This window comes from Oxyura jamaicensis, chromosome 1 (genome assembly GCF_011077185.1).
Source record: "Oxyura jamaicensis isolate SHBP4307 breed ruddy duck chromosome 1, BPBGC_Ojam_1.0, whole genome shotgun sequence".
Classification (NCBI taxonomy): domain Eukaryota; kingdom Metazoa; phylum Chordata; class Aves; order Anseriformes; family Anatidae; genus Oxyura; species Oxyura jamaicensis.
In genome coordinates this window covers 74,044,344-74,063,008 of record NC_048893.1, presented here as the reverse complement: position 1 = coordinate 74,063,008, position 18,665 = coordinate 74,044,344, and the positions used below count along the sequence as shown (strand labels likewise).

Here is an 18,665-nt window from a genome sequence, read left to right as displayed (position 1 = left end):
GTGAATTAGAGCTGTAGCAGTCAGGCAGAAATGTAAATAGATTACTTATGAGCATGACTGTATATCTTACAAAGTTCAGTAAACATGCAAAAAACAGACATGAATAAATTAAGAATCTGAGAAAGGACTGAGAGAATTTTTAATTTTGAAAACTTTCCTCAGAAATATAGATTTAAGCTCACAGAACACCTTACAAATTTGTGTCAACTTTGCTGAGCATGTCGGTAGAGAAAATTATTCTTTTAACATGAGGAACTGTAAATTTGATTCCTTTTACACAGCAGTATTTATTTTAAATTTCATATTGCTTTTATTTTTAAAATATTTGCATGTTAACAAAACCAAAATCCCTTTTTTCTCAGTTTTTCAGTTTGCTGATACTGCTCTTTCAGGACGACTGGATTTTTTATATATATATATATTTTTGCTCAACCTGTGAACCTGAAAAAGAAGTTCTTCACACAGTTCTAACTGAGGGATTTTTTTAATAGAAGACCCTTAATATCTCTGCTTCTGCTGAAAATTCTGCTTGCTTTTTAAGTACTTACGTTAGCAGCACCAAGAAGTATCAAAGTAGGACCAAGCCCAATAGTATATATAGACCTGAGAATAACCGACACCAAAAAGGGTCGAATGCCAACAGGCTTGGAGATGAAAAACAGCATTGCTGTACAAAGTGCCACTGCAATCCAAAGGAGGACTGAAAACAACGGAGAAAGTGTGCCTGTATGGAGGAGAAAGGGAAAGTTGAGAGAGGCATCTCTGGAGACTCAGGAGACTCTCTCTTTTTTTTTTTTTTTTTTTTAACCAAGAAACAGATCCAAAAGATCAATTCCTTTGCCAATATAGCTAACAAAAAGCGTGATTCATGCATCACAACTACTGACCACAACTTGCCCTAATTGCAGCAAGAACTATTATTATCATATTATCATAGTATTGTTGATTTGCACAGGTAATAATAAGAGCAGCTAATGAAATTTCCATTAAAATCCGAGGAATGCTCAGAAATGAAACAGTTTACCCTTCTCCTGGAGGAAGCTACTAATCAACTCCCTTCTGCAGGGATCATTAGGACTCCTTCGGTCTAATTCCATGATTGCTCAGCTACAGAAATAGCTGGCCCTTAGGGTAGCGCAGCAAGTGGCACTGTGCTGCAGCGTCACATTTCCAATCTGAAGAGCACCAAAGTGTCCTGCTTTTAGAAAAGCGGCTTTCTTCTGAAGGGCTGGAGGCATTCAGCGGGAGGCAGACTCCACCTCTGCACGAGAGCAAGAGACTTGCCACAGTGGGAGGCAGCCACGGGGAGCTGGGCATGAGAAGGCAGCATCTGCATTGCCAGGAGGTGCTGAATAGTCGTGCCTTACTCCTGGGGAGGTGGCATGTCCCTGCTCTTGCTGAGTTCCCACAGGCATGTGAGCCGCTGCCTTCAGAGTCAGTCTGTGCAAAAAGCTGGCTCCAGGCTCTCCCTGAGTTTTGAGTAATGCCCCTGCTTTCCCTTCCTCCTCTGCTTAAAGCCCTGGAAACACACCACGCTGCTCTAATTTAAAAAGCACATTCAGATCTCAGAGCACTGTCATACTCATACACTGACTCCTATTGTTATCCGATGAACTGAAAGGTCAGTAACAGGGGAGAATGAAATAGAAAATTTAGCTAGGCTCACAACAGGAATAACACTACCTGTTTGGCAAGACATATACAGTTAAGCAGCATCAGTGAGAAAACAATGAAGTGAAGCCCTATTCTCAAAATATAGATGGCATCCAAACTTTTCCAAAGTTTGGGAGTGTTCAAGGTCAGCTCTGCCGGGTAGTTTCTTTGCCAACAAGATTTGGAAACTTTTGATGGATCCTAAAAAATAGCTTCAGATTGGAGCTGAAAGATAAGACCAAAACACTCAGTGTTTCTTTAACAAATCATTTTTCCTTCTTCCCTACTGCAAGTCAAACAATTTCATGTCATGTAACATGAGCAGATATGCATGAGGCAAAGAGACCTCATCTGGAGGATAATTCTGCTTATGCCATATAAGAATTGCAGAAATCTGCTAAAAGGCAGCTTTCTTGAGATGATTCCATCAGTCCAGGCACCTCAAACATGTGAGCATGGCTGGATTTACACAAGGTGAAGGGAAAAAATGTGAGACAAACTCCAGCTCTGAGATCAGTTTTTGGAGGCTGGAAGTAAGGGGTCTGCCTCATGACCATGCTAATCCCCTTCAACCACACTTATTGTTTATTGTTCAGCAGATCTTTTACTGCTATAGGCACTAGAAATTGGAATCCTGAAACACACTATCACTGAAATCACTGGATTACTGGGGCCATTTAAACTAATACTACATAAATCTGCAGTTCCAAGTATTAATACCTATTGACTGCAGACCAGAGGATTTCAGTGCGTATAGATTAACTAAAAATTTAGTAGCTTAAAAGGTTTATTTTTAACTCTTTGTTTCTTCTCTCACCCTGCATAGGCTCTGACACGCGTGTACCCTGAGCAGCTCTTCAGTTCACATTCAGAAAAGCACTATGTACAAATGCTTTCCATTTCCACAGCAGAACCCTGCAAACTTTGCTACACAAGGCTATGGAGATTCCTGTGCTGTGACCTGCAGAGACTGCCCTGTGGGGTGAAAGGGCAATGTGGTCTCCATGCCAATATACATTAATCTGCTGCTTTTCTGTTTAGCCAGCCAACAGGAATGTTTGATGGTGCCAGTTCTGGTGTTTGTGAAAAGTATATGTATCTACTAGAAGCTGGACTGCTTCCACCAGCACTGTTCACATGCCATCAGACAGAGGTGACTTTCAGTCACATTACTGACTGGACTGGATAGAAACCCAGAGGTGAATGGCTCTACTCCCATTACCAGTTTTCTTTAGCCCAATTAAGCTTGCTTTCGATCCAAAGAGGCCTCTTGCTAGTCTGCTGCATTTAATGAAATTTAATATTCATTGTATTTCCTATGTCGTGATGAAACAGAGACAGAATCACATAGTTTAAGCATATTTTTATATAACACATTTGTCCCCTGCAATAGTTGCTCTTCTATCCCAATAAAATAGTCAAAACCCCATGAGACAGTTTTTATATCATTATATTCCACACATTTTAAGACTGCAAGTCATTCAAATTGGTCAGTTTAAAGGAATTTCAGTACCTCTGCTGCAATGAACCCTTCTTCAGCTCAGCAGCTGTAACTTAACGTGTGCAATAGTACACTGCCATATAGTAATAATATCTATCTATCTATATATATATATAAAAGAATTAGCTAACTAATCTTCAGCTTGGCTGCTATGTTCTGTCCATTTTACTTCACATCGCACAGGACATGTGATGCACTGAAGACCAACTACCACATCTCAGACAACATCTGGTGTCTACTTAGAAGGCACTAAATGGTTGCTGCAGATAAGAGCATAACTGAAGATGCAGTTATACATAACTGTGTTACCTTAGAATGGAAAGCATCTAAAATTAAAAGGAAAAATGAAAACAAACTCAACTTGCCTTCATCTCCATCATCTCCAAAGGGATAAAACAGAGCAACTGCTAAATTGATGAATACAGCAAGGTTGAAGGAAATGCTCCCCCAGAGGGAGATGTGTCTAGAGAACCAAAATAGGGGTGGATTATCTAGAAAGGGGAGAAAAGCAGCAATCAATGAAAAGAAAGCAGGCATCAACTCTATCAGTAATGGCCTCAAGGGAATTAAATGGTACAGTTTAATGAAGAAAACTGAGATAAACAAAATAAATATGCAGACCTTTAAAATTAGCTAAAACAGACAAACAACAAACATAGGTTTGCCATAAACCATAGTTTCAAGCAGAGTTTTTCATCCAAAGATCCCAATACAGATTATTATACATGAGAGTTGTGCCTCAGCTGAGGTTTTAGGATTGCATCTTGTGTGGTCTTCTCACCTGCCTCTGAAACTGTAGCCTCTGTGCAGGGAGACACAGAGTCAAACAGACAACTAGGTTTAAGGGCACACTGCATGCCAGGCAGACAGAAGACCCACAGCAGGTCATCCAGCTGGCCCACTTGGATGAAAAATGCTGATGATATTCAAAGAAAATGGAATATGCAAGGCTTCAGAACTACAGCATTTTCCCCACCTCTATCAAACTAAATACATCTCCATCTATTTTTGGAGAACAGGTAAAATTCAGTCTAACTGGGTTTGGTTCTGCAAAAGCTAACTATTTCGTGTATGATCCTCAGACATCCAAGATTAACTGCTGACTAACAGCTCTGTGCTGTTATAATTACTCCAGGCTGCAAAAGGACTCCAGTTAAGCCAGGACCTCCATATATGAAGTACTGTATAAATACACAGAAGCAGTCTATATCCCAAAGAACCTATAACCTAGTTAGAAGTGACTAAAAAGGGAAGTAGGGCAAATCAGGGTTAAGATTTTGTGTCCAGAGTCACGTAAATGATTCAGCAAAAAGCCTAGGAACATCATCAGAGGGTACTAAGACCCAGGCAACCACTTCATATATGCGAATGCACTATCAGATGTTTAAATGAACATTTAAAACAAGCGTCTATGTGCAATGGTGTGAAAAAAACCCCAGCTAGAGAAGTTTAGCTATTTGAAGATGATGCATTCCTATTAATTAGATTTTAAAGTACTGAGAGTCTCCTGCAAGCCTTAAGAGCATGTTCTTGACTTGCCTGCACCCAGCTAACTTTTAATATAGACTCCTTCAACTGAATGTGACTGTCTCAGGCTTTAGTCTAAATAAACTTTAATTGTGATTAGGTGACTATTCAGATTTCATTCTGATAACCTCATGCTGTTGACTGCTGGGATTTAAGCACTTGGAGCCACTGCAAATGACATCTGTCAATTTAAGCAATACAGACTGCATGCTAACAGATGCTTGGCTAAAGAACGAACCAAGCCTAAACTTACATTATCTTTTCAAACAAAGAAAAATCATGGAGACTTATGGGCCATTCCACTGATGAAAGAAATTGGGGAATTTCTGTTCTGAATAAAAATAAACCAATTTTCCTTGCTTACAGCATTAGGCAGGTCTGGTCTATGCAAGTGTAGGGTTGCGCTGTTTTATGTGTGTTTCTTAAGCAAGAAAAACAGATAAGCTTTTGTTAATAGAGTAATTTTTCTACAATATAGTGACTTTTATTCCCAAATAGACTGTGTAGTTAGGGAGTTATTCTGAAATCATTTATTTTACAACTTCTACTCTGATCACTTTGTCAGTACAAACAATTTTTCACAGTGCCACCAAGGAAAGTGGACCTGGGCCAACAGGATTCATACTGAAAATTTACAACTGCCTCTGAAAATTGCCCAGGAATTGACATTTAAAAAACCATCCAACATTCCTGTTTCCATAACATTAAGGATGCTGCGCTAAACCATATTGCTTTAACTATCCAAACTCCCTGCTGATCCGAGCATAGATCTTATTCTTCACTTCCTTCCTAATCAATTGCATAATGTTGCTCTGAGCTGTTCAACAGCTGATGTCTGCCACCCCAGCAGTATCTGCATTTTAGCAGTGAACAAAATGATACATTCTCACATATTTTTATATACATACATATATAATATGTACGTCTTCTGTATCTCTCAAGGATACTGTAGATGCTTAATTAGTTCATAGCCTTGATTCTCTGCTCCAAATGCAAAGGGCACAGTTGACAGTTGCTGAGCTGGCAGGAGCTTCCCATCCCCAGGACATGAGCAGCAGTGGCAGCCCCATTCTTGGTGAGGCCAGCAACTGCAATGCCCACCAGTGAACTGAACAAGAAATTCACGGTACCTGGCTTGGTTTCCCTGCACCTCCTGTTCAGGTCCCTGCTTTGATCTCTCTCCCATGTCCTCAGCTGTGCCTGTCAGATTTGCAAGTTGCAAGTAGCTTAAGAAAGTACATATGCCTCTCCCACTACCACAGGACATATACCAGAATGGGCTCACAGATGGGAACATACTGCAGCCTAGTCAAGCAAGACTGATGTGAACTGGGAAAGGGAACGGACTCCATGGGAGTCATGCAGATTTAAAGCAGCTGAGGTTCTGGTGAGAGACATTTTTAAGTGACTGACATTTACAAGTTTTTTAATGGTCTTTTAGGAATCTGCAAACCTCAAATATGCAGCTACACATGTTTTTGTTAAATATTAGGGGTCTTGGCTTAATTAGATGCAACCCTATTGAGTTTAGTGGAGCTACACCCAGTTCATCCATCCCTCAGTTTAGCTTTTGGAGTCCAGAACATCATCTTGAACACATTATTTATATTACTAACTACTCCATATTACGCTTCTTCTATGGTGGCATGCAAGTGTCTCAGATGACATACACTTTGCTGACCCTACACACACAAGTCCTGAGCAGTTTTGCCTGTTGCAATATCAGAGTGAACAGTGAAAAGTGTTTTATTAAAACTGAAAATATTTGGAGGCTTAAAAACAAGGTTTTAGCATAATTAAGCTATTTTTTTTGAATTTGTTATACTTACTCCTAATTTTCTTTTGCCATTTCATCTCGTTGTACAGATCCTCTGTCTGTTGGAAGAAGTCATTGACTTTGCTGCCTTGTTCATCTCTCTCTGTTGTATTGAACACCCGACTTTTGGACTCCCGTGTAAGAAATTCACAAATATTAGGGACAGGAAAGACAATCTGTTCCATTGTTCTATCATGACGAACAATCTATAAATAAAATGAACATTATTATTTTTTTTCAGGATCAGTGACTTTCCAAACGTTTTATTATATCTGTTCTTGCTCACAGCTCCCATATTATTTATAAATTAATGCATAAATTATTGGAATGTTACAAAGAAACGGAACCAATTAATCCTGAAACATAAAGTGAAACCACAGTTCTATCTTCAAAAGCTTGCATGAAAATACAGTGGTAAAAATATGCCTTAACTGAAACCTAGGTCCAAACTTACCCCAAATATAACAAAAAAAAAAGTTCCAATTCAGAATGCTTCGATTTTGCAATGGATTGAAATGAATCTCTGCCACTAAACAGTGCTGAAGTTCAGGGGCTTTCTGATTGATTACAGAATTCTTTCCTCACCTTGAATTTATTTCTATGATGACAGTTGTGAATCTGAACGTGCAAAAATAGCACCTTGTTACTCAGATTGAACCAATATCTTATCAGTCTTTCTCTGCTTACTTGGCAAAAAACAAGGTTTTGCATTGTTTTTATTTCAGAGCCTACTGAGTTATTGGTAAGTGAGCCAGATTTTACTCCATCTAGTGAGATACTGTCATCAAAATTGCTTTCTCATTCTGATCATGGAGTCTGCATTACTAATAATGGAGAAATAGAAAATTCATTTTTATTCCTAAACACTTGTTCCTGTACAGGCAGCAGTGGAGAAAAAACAAACAAACAAACAAACAAACACAGACTATTTGACTTTCAAATAAAACAAATGAGATACCCCATTACCAGGGAGCTATATCTAAAATGCTGAACAGGTCTAAAACTGCTTTCAGTAAAAGAACAGCAAACATTCATTCAATTTAGGAGCAAAGCTGGGATTAGTTTCACTTTTCCAGTCACAGTCCTGCATTTAAGAACCTTCCTGTCTCTCCTCTAATTCATATTAATTATGTGAACATACTAAAAATCAAACCCATCTTAAGCCATTTTTACATATAACATATTCAAGCACATTTGCATTATAAATGAAGGATAATTATACACGTCTGTCCAAGGACATGTGCATTATGTGAAATTGAACAGGCTATTTTGAAGTACCCTAAGTAAGCAGTTGCTTCTCAAGCCAGCAGATGTGCAATGGGACTATGTGGCAAGTGAAGGACTATGACAGAACATCAGTCAAAGACTCAAATGAAGAGGTAGGCTGCATGTGTTGCTCTGCAGAATGGTATTCAAAAAGCCTCCCAGACAATAGAGGCCTATGAAATAGACCCCTCCTATCTGCTGAAGAAACAGGCTTTGTTGGATTTAACAGCCATGACATTGAAGGAAGTTTTAGAAACTACTCTTGGAATAAGCTATTGGCCATCTAGAAGCAGACCACAGTGCTTGTTTTAATATCTAAATTTGCCGTCTACTCAGACAACTTACTCAGCTGATACTTGCTAAGAGATAACTTAAGAGCATCCATAGTGTTAAAATATGTTAAAAGGAGCACTTAGCTGCTGTCTGGACAACCACAACAGCCATGGAGCTTCCATCTATCTTGTGGTGATACAATGTGAGCATTATCAGGCAAAAAGGATGTTGGCTAGCACAGAGAAGGACCCCAGCAGCAGCCTGTCTTGACAGCAGACAGGACAAAATGGACTTGAGGTGCTTGCATCAGACCACTCCCTGTACACGCAAGCTCAGGTCCAAACTAGACAGAGCCTGGAAGTCCACTGAAGCTAAAATTATTGGCTCAGATTCAGGCTGATACTGTGTGAAAACACGCTGTACAGTTTTCATTTTCAGCCAATTTTGGACTTGATAAAGCATGTTCAAGAGATAGCCAGATGCTATTTCTTCAGTCCATGAAAGCAGACATCTTTGTACCAGAGACATTCTTCTCTTTATGAAGCCACTAAGGGCTAGAGATCCTTCTGTTCCCAGCTCCCATCTTGATGCTTACAACCCCATGAAACCTGTAAGAACACATGATCTGGTACAAGAGTTGAGAACCTAAATACCTCTGTGGTTCTTGACCTAAATCTAATCCATGGCAGCGGTAAAGCTTAAAATAGAGAAAAGAACAGATGAACAGGCTAAGCCTTGCTCTTTTAAACAAAAGGCATACTGAATGTCTACATCACTTCAAAACCTCTTTGTATTGCAGCCAAACTTTTAATTTGATCAGTTAGCATCACTGGCTTTGAAACTCATGATTATTTATTTGAGTGATGCACCATACAAGATTACTCTTGACTTCATGACACAGCTACTATCTATCCACAGTCATTATTTCCTTAACAAAACATGGTTGATAACACAAAAGAAAGCTATTGTAAAATGATTATTTAGAGCCACTTTTAACATAGGTGCATTCCTTTTTCTCCCATAGCCAAAATCATATCACTCAACTTTCTTGTCTCATAAATAATCTACACATTTGAATAAGCTTTGCTGTTCCGAAGTCTAAACAGAGGTGACATGCCCTGCACAAGATATAAACTTGTCTCATACTCAGTGTCCTAGTGAGCAATTCTTTACCTCTATCTGTGCCGTATGATTGGCATAATGGCTCAAGGCTTCATCTCCTTCATCTGGATCTGACCCTGGCTTCAGCATCTGTTGCAATGTTTTATTGTGACGAGCCAACTAGAAAGAGAAAAAAAAATCGGATTTATTTCCTGCTGCTTTGTTTTCAGCTTTATCATCTCTATTTAACTAACACAAATCCTCTCCTCCTCCTCCCCATATACTTACATGCTGAACCCAGTGGGGCTCCTTCCACAGATAACAACAAAAATGTAATTACTTGAGAACAATAAAAATAATTTAGTCTTAAAAAGTCAGCAGCAAATCTTTGGCTGAGATTTATGGATGGCAGCTTAGCCAGCAGCCTAGATTTTTTTTGGACATTTTTTGACTGATACCAAAAAATTAAACTAAATGCTTCTTTTCACTTGAGTTTAGACATAAAATTTGCATACTTTTGACTAGTAATTACACTTACAACTAAATTTTCTCTGTGATTTCAAGTGGCTAAACTGTTCTTCACCATGTTGTAGCATGGAATTTCAGGGCTGCCAAGACAACATAGGTAACTATTTCAGAGGCAGCTGTACTATAATGGCAGGTAAATACATTTTTAGTGTACAGCTTATATACACAGCATGTCTGTGCATGCACAAACACATAAGTACGCAACTCCTCCTACAAACTTATACAAATTATATATTTTGCATGATTCATAAAATACATCAGATCTTGTTGAATTGTAAATATTTAAAATGCTTGATAACTTCACAAAGGTTAATACTGATAGTGTCACTAAATGCATTCATAAATCATGAATCATGAATAGGTCAATGAAAAACAAAAGACTTAATTAGAAAGGCATGAAGAAATGCTACTAAACATGTAGTTTTCCCTATATAATAGAGAGTGGTTTTGATCCAAAAACTCTGAGGTGTTTCATCCAGGAAGGTGATACATATTTCCCTATTTTAAGGTGGGGGAAACTGAGGCATAGAAAGGAAAGGCTATCGTACAGTCACTATCCAGGTCTTAACCATTACACAGACATTACCACAACAGACTGGACGCAAACATTAGAAATGACTGCAGGAAACAGGTTTTGAACTGCTGAACACCACAAGTGGGTTAGAGTTGTACTAAGTGAAACAAAGCAGCAGCACATTGAGGAGTTATAAATTAATTACAAATCTACAAAAAGAGTGTCATTCCTAAGCCATTTGCAAGTCCCACCATACCTTTTTTATCTAAGAATGGTGGGAGAGTGGTACCTATACAATTTATTCTGTTTATCAAAGTTCCCCAGAATGTACAAAACAAATTTTCTTCTAGCTCTTTATACAAACGTATTAATCAAAGAAGAATATTAAATTAAATATGCAAAACCAAAAGAATATTCAGGATAAATAGAAAGAATAAATATATTTCCTACCAATTACTCATGGACAGAAGTCTGCTTGGCCCTTAGAGTCGAGAACTGAGCCAATGTGGCAGAATATCAGCCCTTTAAAAAGGGTCATGAGCTGATACTTACTTCAGGACACATGCAAAAATCACAGGGCAGACAACTGCAGAATAATATTCTTTCCATCACTAATAGATACCTGCTTTCAATACTTACTGTTTGTTTTATCTAGTACATATATTGATAGTCTCATTACATGTATTTATGCCTTATGCATCTTCCACTTATTTTTAAGGCTAAAAGAGATCCTTAACATTGACTAGTTCTCCTTCACACAAGGCATATAACTTGATCAGCAGTCAGCAGTCTTTGTACGTCCATAACATCTGCTTAAAAGGACAACGTGAATTCAGGCATTTTGCATCGCCCTCAATATATGCAGTAGCATCACAAAGAAACACGATGAGCTTGTGAAAACAAGGTAATTATTGTTTAAAAACTGCCTTCAAATAGTGTTACTATTTTTGCCTTTCAGCTTTATTGAATGTTCCCCTGCCTCTGTACTTACGAAAGGGCAAGCAAGAGCACCCAATTCACCTTCTCTGTATCATTCATCATTTTGTACACTAATGTCATGTCCTCTGTTACCTATCTCTTCTTTAAATAATAATAATAAAAAAATTCCTATCTTTTCCATCCTTTCTCAAATAGAAGACTTTCCATGACTCAGTTACTTTCCTTGTCCATATCTAAATGGCCTTTACTTTGGCTATAGCTCTTCTTTAAGAAACAAAGAACTGACTAGATAGAATGCAATCACACCCTGCTTGGAGTGAAGAATTAGCATAACCAGAAGCAAATATATTCCTTTACTTATTTAAATATTTATTATATTACGTAACACAGAAGACATTTGCCTGTATGTCGGCTCTTTGTCTCCAATGTCAACCATTAAGATTTTGAGTCTTCTAGTAAATGACAAGTCAAGGATATATGGACAGTTCTTCTCATATTAAATTAATGCTGATTTGAAGAAAGGGACTTATATAGATTCTGGAATTTGCATTAGTACCACAAAAACCTTAAGTTATAAATATACCGGAATTTGTATACAGAATTGGAAATACCGTTTATAAGACATATGAAATCTCAATATATTGATTCCTGATATGCTTTTAACTGTCCATAAATAGCATTATAAAAGTATGTCTTGATAAATGTCAGTAATGGAAGTTCCCTCCCTTACCACATGTGTTAAAAGGGAAAATCATCTCAGCCCTATTTGGCCATAATGGAACTGACAAATATAGTATGTTAATTTAACAGACTGCTGGTGATTTGAGACAGCACCAATACAGTGTATATTTCACTATCAGTTTTCATGTGAATAGCAACCACATACGTTAAAACCATGTGCATTCAGTGAGATTCATTATACTTTATCAGACTGCGCTTTTAGGCAGTTACTATCTTGTGCTGATGTGTGTACAGAGTCTAGCATCATTTAGGTGGGGCTTCCTGACACTAGTATTAGATAAAATGATCTGAAGAATGGGCCAGGAACTCCTGTTCTGGAGACACATTGGAAACAACCATGAATTGCTGACCAAGCTGGAGGAGATACAGCAGATTTCAGAAGTGAAACCTATCTAAAGTTGTCAACAGTAGTGCTACACTGTAAGTGCTCATAACATCGTTTCTTTCTGCTTCCCAGTTCTTTGTATCCACTGATATTTGTAGTCTAGACATTCAGACAGTAATCTCAGGGCAAAGGGTATATCTATTTTCTACTTGTATTACAGTTCTTATGTGAGATGGATTCCTCCACATTACCACAGTAGCAAGTACTGTTAATATTTCTGTATTGTCAAAGCTGTATCAGTGAAAGAATGGTGTGGATTGCTCAGATACGAAGCAGAGGACTACAGTAAGACACAGAACAGCTTTATAAATGCTATGTTATTTGGCAACAAGAATGTTTTCTGAAGCTTTGCTTTCATGATCTTTCCTTCATCCTGTAACGAACTCAAGGGCACAAATGGTCAAATAGGACTATGTCAACAGACTTCCTGACCAGTGCAGAGCCTTTTCTGAGATCAAAGACACAGCAGTGAAAATAGCAATATAGCAATGAACTGTACTGTAAAATATGGAAAGCTTATCCAAGCTGCTAATATGCTCTAGGTGACAGTCTGTGACTGCCATGTAAAGGCTGTGCAAGCTCTGACTGACACTTTTACACATTTAACTCCTGTGATGTAGTTGTGTTGCTTCTATAGTGCTGCACAAATCTTTTGGGGCAGCTGAAGGGCAAGACACTAGATGGACATGGACTATAGTGACTAAGAAAAACAACAGCCCTATTCACATTTGCAAAACAAAGCTAAAAAACACACAGAGAGCATAACTGATACAGAAAACAGTCTTCACTAGATCCTGAATTTGCAGAGCCCACCAGAAAATCAACTCTGAGAACTCTCTCAGTCAGTCATTCACTCATCCATCAACCATACCAGTGATGATATTTTAAATGTCAACACTGTACTTTATTATTCACAAAGGCATGTAAGGAAGAGGAAGCAATAACATATAATGGAGCAGTGATTTCCAAAGAGGGGAAGTGTAAAGCAATAGCTGTATGAATAAAGATCATTTGGCTTTCAGTCAGTTCCCCAGGAAGGACTGTTGTTCATCTTAAAAGACTTCTGCTTCAAAAATTTGGAAAATACTGTAATAAACATCACTACAAAATGTGAAAGATTTAGGACAGACCAAGAACACTGATGTCATTAATAAAGAAACACTACAGAAAAATGACAGAATTACAAGTAATACTCAGTCTGAATTCCTCACACAAAATGATTATAAAATCAGATCTGCTGGACATTTGGGATTCCATATATGATTAGTAGCATGGAAAAACACAGCAGACACATTTTATGCAATTAACAATATATGGCTTTCCTGCAGGTTTTTTTGTTTTAAAGTCAAAATTTCCTTCAACATAAATGCAATTATTTTAATTTTATCAAAGAAAGAATGATTTAAATCTGTGAACATTCATGTCATCAGTCTCTCAATAACTCATTGACTTGGGATACTGGATTGATTTGCTAAAATATGTAGGTATACATGTGTGCATCTGTGGAAAAAATGCTGGGAAAAGAGAAAGTAACTCTCAATATTTTATTATCTCTGTAAAACAGAAAAAATCCCTTACGTATTTTAAAAAGAACAAGTCAGCCCTTGGTTCTAACTTGTATGCTGTAAGGGGTTTCCTCTGTAGCATGGTCTGCATCAGAGTCTGTCCCAGTACACAGATGGGACAGTTGTCAAAACCCCTAGGCTTTACTTCAGGCCCAAAAAAGGACAGGAGTCCTACAAATATGAGCTAGAAACAGCAGGCAGAAGACCCTGGAAATCTGAGAGATCTATTTATATTCATTCAACTCCCTAGCAATTAGAGACTATCAAACATGGGGGGTAAAGATGATTTTTTATGATTAGAACAGCACAAAGGGATCTAAATGGGTGACGCTTAGTGTCTTGTAAACAAGTATGGTTTTCATGGAAGAGTCAGTTCACTGGCAAAGTGTCAAATGTGTTAAATTGATTTTCTAGAAAAGGCCAAAGAAGTATTACTATAAGTTCTGTATAACTGGATGAAAAATACAAATAAAGACACAAATAGTCTCTGTGCCAAGAAACACTTTAGAGTATTCCTATTGAGAAGTATTACAAAAATTTTAAAAATAGAAAAAACATCTTTCACCCCTGTATACATTATGCTTGTCACCATTTCTCTTGAGTTTCTTCTCGTACTTGTAAGGCAGCAGTACAATCTGCTATCTGATGGGGAGGTTCCTGGCACACAGGCAAGCCTGGCAGGGGCAGGGCAGCAGCTGGGGAGCGTGGTGGCTGCTGGGGCTCACTGCGGCAAGGGGACTGGACAGACATGCAAGCTGCAAGCACTGCACAGTGCCCTCTCTGCCTTTTCCCCAAACACCTGCTTCAGCTCGCTGGCAAACCTTTTGGTGTGCCAGTCAGCCCCATCTAGCGTAGCAGGGCATGGTGAGGCCTCTAGACAATCCTCGAAGTTCATGACCTGTGGACCTTGGAGAAAGTGAGGCAAGAGCTATTTGTACAGACCTGATGTGCAATGCATGAGATCTGATAGATGTGCTGTAAATTATCTTCATACCTACTCAGTAACAAGATGTACCACACTGTAGTTTACAGCCCAAAGGCCACTGGTCTTTCACCAGGGAGAAAAGAGACAGAATCTAACTTGCAGCACCTGTTCAGATTACTTTCACCTTGCTGTGCAAACAGACTCATGCAGCTGGGACTCATTTACAGCTGCAATCCCTTCTCCTTTTTTCCCCTTCAGTCCCTTGGCTCCCAGAGCCAGGCAATGTGAGATCTGGCACCACCAAAACCCCTCACAAGGGGAAACCCCAGCCATCTCACTAAACATTTCATTTTCTGCTTAGGCTCTCTAGGATAAAAAAGCTGCCAGGAGACTGACAAGGAAAACCCCAAGGACTGAGAAACAACAGCAAAGAGAAAACTAAGGGAGTAGCAAATGGGATGGGTGAGACACGCAAGAGGACCGGAGACAGAAAGGGAGATACTCTTCCTCTGAGTGCTAGGGTCTTACCACACTCCAGCTCCCTGCCCAGGGTGAATCAAAACACTCATATTCCATTGGTAAACAAGGAGAGAAAGAGAAAGCAAAGAAAAAGGAAATGTCATCTTAACTATAGCTGAGCAGAAATTTTTATTCCAGTTGGCTGTACTAACAGTAAGAACAACTTCTCAACTCCCTATGTTCCAATCAAAATTGAATGGTGCTTTCTACAATACATAGGGCAACTTCCTTTCCAGAAGTCACTACAGTTTTATAGAGCGGCACCTTTGCACTCTACCACAAAGCAATCTGTTAACAAACATTAGGAACAGAAGGGATTGAGCAACGGGAGACTCTCAAATCAAGTATTCATTGATTTCATTTAGACAATTATACTGTACAGAGCAACGAAAAGGGTTCAGAGCTAATATTCCCCTGATGGCCTGTGGTACATGAGCAAGGCCCTGGGTGGTCCAGACTCTTTGGATTCTGTTCCTGGGTCTTCTGTGGCCTCATGTAACTGCTGAGACATCACCTCTAGTCCCTGCCTCCATGTGGTGTGTGATTCAAATTGTGCGTAATAGTGATCTACCTTCCAGGTTATGGAGAAATAAAACACCTTGACATTATCACATAGGAGAAGCCATCACAGTTAAGTGATCTCTATCACTATTATGTTTGCAGTCTACATAGTCATTTTATTACTACTTCTGATATGGTTTTGCTGTGCTTTTATTCCTGATGAAAGCCAGCAGAAGACAAAATGACCTGCTAATATTTCAACTAGCTTTACTTCCATTTGTCTTCTTCGTAATTTCTTTCACAGGCAAAGCTTACTTGAAAAAAAAAAAAAAAAAAAAAAAAAGTACTATGCATGTGGGTAAAGTTTGGGTCTGCTGATAAAATATGTGCTGAAACAAAACAAAATTTAACTCGAGGGGTTGGGTGTGAAACACTTCTTCAAGGTACGTGTAAATTGTCATGAGCAGCAGTGCCTGCTGGCTCAATGCATACATCAGTCACCTCTGGTTTTTGGTATACTGTGGCCATACTGAACATAGGATGTGGACAACAGTATGCAATAGAGCGTTTCAACATGATTGGACAACTATACTTGTAGATAGCCTCATGTAAATACTGTGAGCAAAATTTTGGGGAGTATAGGAAAGAAGGACATAACTAGATAATGGAAGTTTCAGATATGATTATGGGAAGATAACAAGATAGTTCAGTGGAAAAGGCAGAAAAAGCAAAAATACTAGAGTTAGTCTTCTTAACGGTATAATAAGAAACAAGATCCCAGTTACATGTAACTTTTATGAAAGGCAGATAAAACATTGCACCCAAAATAAGACTTTATTAACATGCTTATCAACATGTTACACACCCAGTCTAACAATGACCAAGAACAGCAACACATCAGCAAGCATATGGATCCCAAATCCACACAGCAAGAAAACTGTTCACCTTTAAAAGACACCAACACTTTACACACATACAAAATATATATATGAGCTTGAGATAAGAGAGCTGTGAATGGCATACCCTTTCCAGGAACTCTCCAAATCCTTTTATCATCAAGCACTTTACTTCCTAGGTTTCTCTTCTTATTCAGAACAGATACTCTCTGCAAAATACCTATCTATTGCTACCTATCATGTGGATCGTAAAGAAAAGGAAGACCAGCTTTCCATACAAGCAAAATGAGAAAGTGATCATGATTCTTATTTTGGGGGCAGTGTGGCAAGGGAAACCACAGTCTTAAGTCTTTAAGCCTTAGGTGTGGCCACATTTTCTTCTTTGAGCCAGAAGAGTAGAATTTGACTGCCACTCAACCTCCCTTCCTCTGGCACCAGGCGTGGAGAATAAAGCAACTCAAGTACTGATACTTCCAGAATGGGCTCACACTTTTCTCCAGTGACTAACCAAACTACATGGAAAACAGCTCTGCCTTTCACTTGAAGTGTAAGACTTGCATCATCTCCAGCTCTCTCCTCACATTTCCCACCCTTAAGCTTCATCTCATGTGTTTACAGTATAGTGGCATGGTGTCTTTTGCACAGTGTGACCCCCCCAACCTGGATGCAGCTCACCAGCCCTATCTATCAAACCCATCAGCTCTACTACACACTCCTAGGTTTTGGTAGAACACCTCTGTACTTGTACTGGCTTGGATAAGCCATCTACCAATCTTCAAAGCAGCTTGTTAAGAGGCATTAAGTCCTCAGTCAGCCTCCATGATTAAAACATTTGAGGTCCAGCCATTAATGTGGCCATCCTACTTGTTATAGCAATAGTGAGGTAATAAGTCTGTTCAGACAATCTTGTTAGTATCCCACGTCTTTGAAAGGTATTTCTGTAACATGCAAAAAACGAACTTGGTCATTCAGTCAAAACCACATCAGACTAAAGTAGTACGTAAGCAGCTGAAGCTGCAAACTTTCAAAAGGCATGCATTTCCTAATCTCTGCGAGGGTCTGATGCATATACTTTGTGGAGTATGAAACAGGACAGTTGCCAACTGTGGAGACAGACAGGGAATGAGAGATGTCTCCCTTCATATAATTACAGTGGTGAGATTTCCCAGCTTCTTCAGTCATGCTGTTGAACACTTGCTAACCCTCCAATTAACAGATAAAAATGACTTTAAAAATAATTTAGGGGCACAGAAATAAGGAGAAGAGAAATTAAAACAGTGAGTTGTTCTTTCTAACTTTGTATTATGGCTATATCCTCGGTAGAGCAGTTTCACCTAGTACCTGTAAAGCAACAGTTCATGGTGGGAAATCAAAAAGTGAAAAAATCAAACATTCACAAATAATGCAGCTTTACCCAAACAGCTAGCAGCTAAATGGTGCTCTGCAGGCAAACTCATATAAATAAAAGACTGGAAAGTCAAAGTTTATTTAAGGCTCCCACAGACCATTCATAAAACAAATTCTGAAAATCGTTGCCAATACATAACAGCAGAGAAACTGTTTTCTTTTGGATACTTTGGATCAGTATCAGCTTTGGATACTTTGGATAAGTATCAGCTTTGGATACTTTGGATCAGCTGGATACTTTTAATCAGTAACTCTTAAAGCTGCCATCTAAAAAGTGCAAAGTGGACCTCATTTTTATTTTTCTGTGCTTGTTAAGTAAGTTTAAATGAAGAGGAAAGCAACTGAGGTAGATCTGCCTGTTTGCAGATTACAAATTCAGATCTTGTCAATTCTAGAAAACTCTATGATAACTGAGATACCAAATTAAATTATGACATCAGAGGAGATGAGAATTAAAACTGAGCAACTGTGAGGAGCAGACATATTTTGACATTCTGATTAATGAATGCTCTTTATTTTTGTTAACCTGTAATTACTTCAATGACTACTGAACAATTGAAAAGCTAAAAAAGTATGTCTTTGTTAGAGAAGATGTCCCCCTCTGTTTT

The 18,665-nt window shown here is 38.6% G+C and overlaps 1 protein-coding gene across 10 annotated transcripts in view; it reads right to left on the bottom strand.

Moving 5' to 3' along the window:
- The window catches only part of ITPR2 (inositol 1,4,5-trisphosphate receptor type 2), a 281,796-nt gene that overhangs the window by 40,565 nt on the left and 222,566 nt on the right, over positions 1-18,665 (bottom strand). For 9 of the 10 annotated variants that reach the window (XM_035321209.1, XM_035321166.1, XM_035321220.1 and 6 more), the window contains 4 exons: positions 9,210-9,317; positions 6,511-6,703; positions 3,520-3,645; positions 549-724 (listed from right to left, as the gene is read on the bottom strand). In XM_035321209.1, coding sequence (XP_035177100.1) covers positions 549-724; positions 3,520-3,645; positions 6,511-6,703; positions 9,210-9,317 — 603 coding nt within the window. Of the gene's footprint in view, positions 1-548; positions 725-3,519; positions 3,646-6,510; positions 6,704-8,689; positions 8,734-9,209; positions 9,318-18,665 lie in introns of those variants that run through there. The other variant, XM_035321243.1, reaches the window with a different exon arrangement.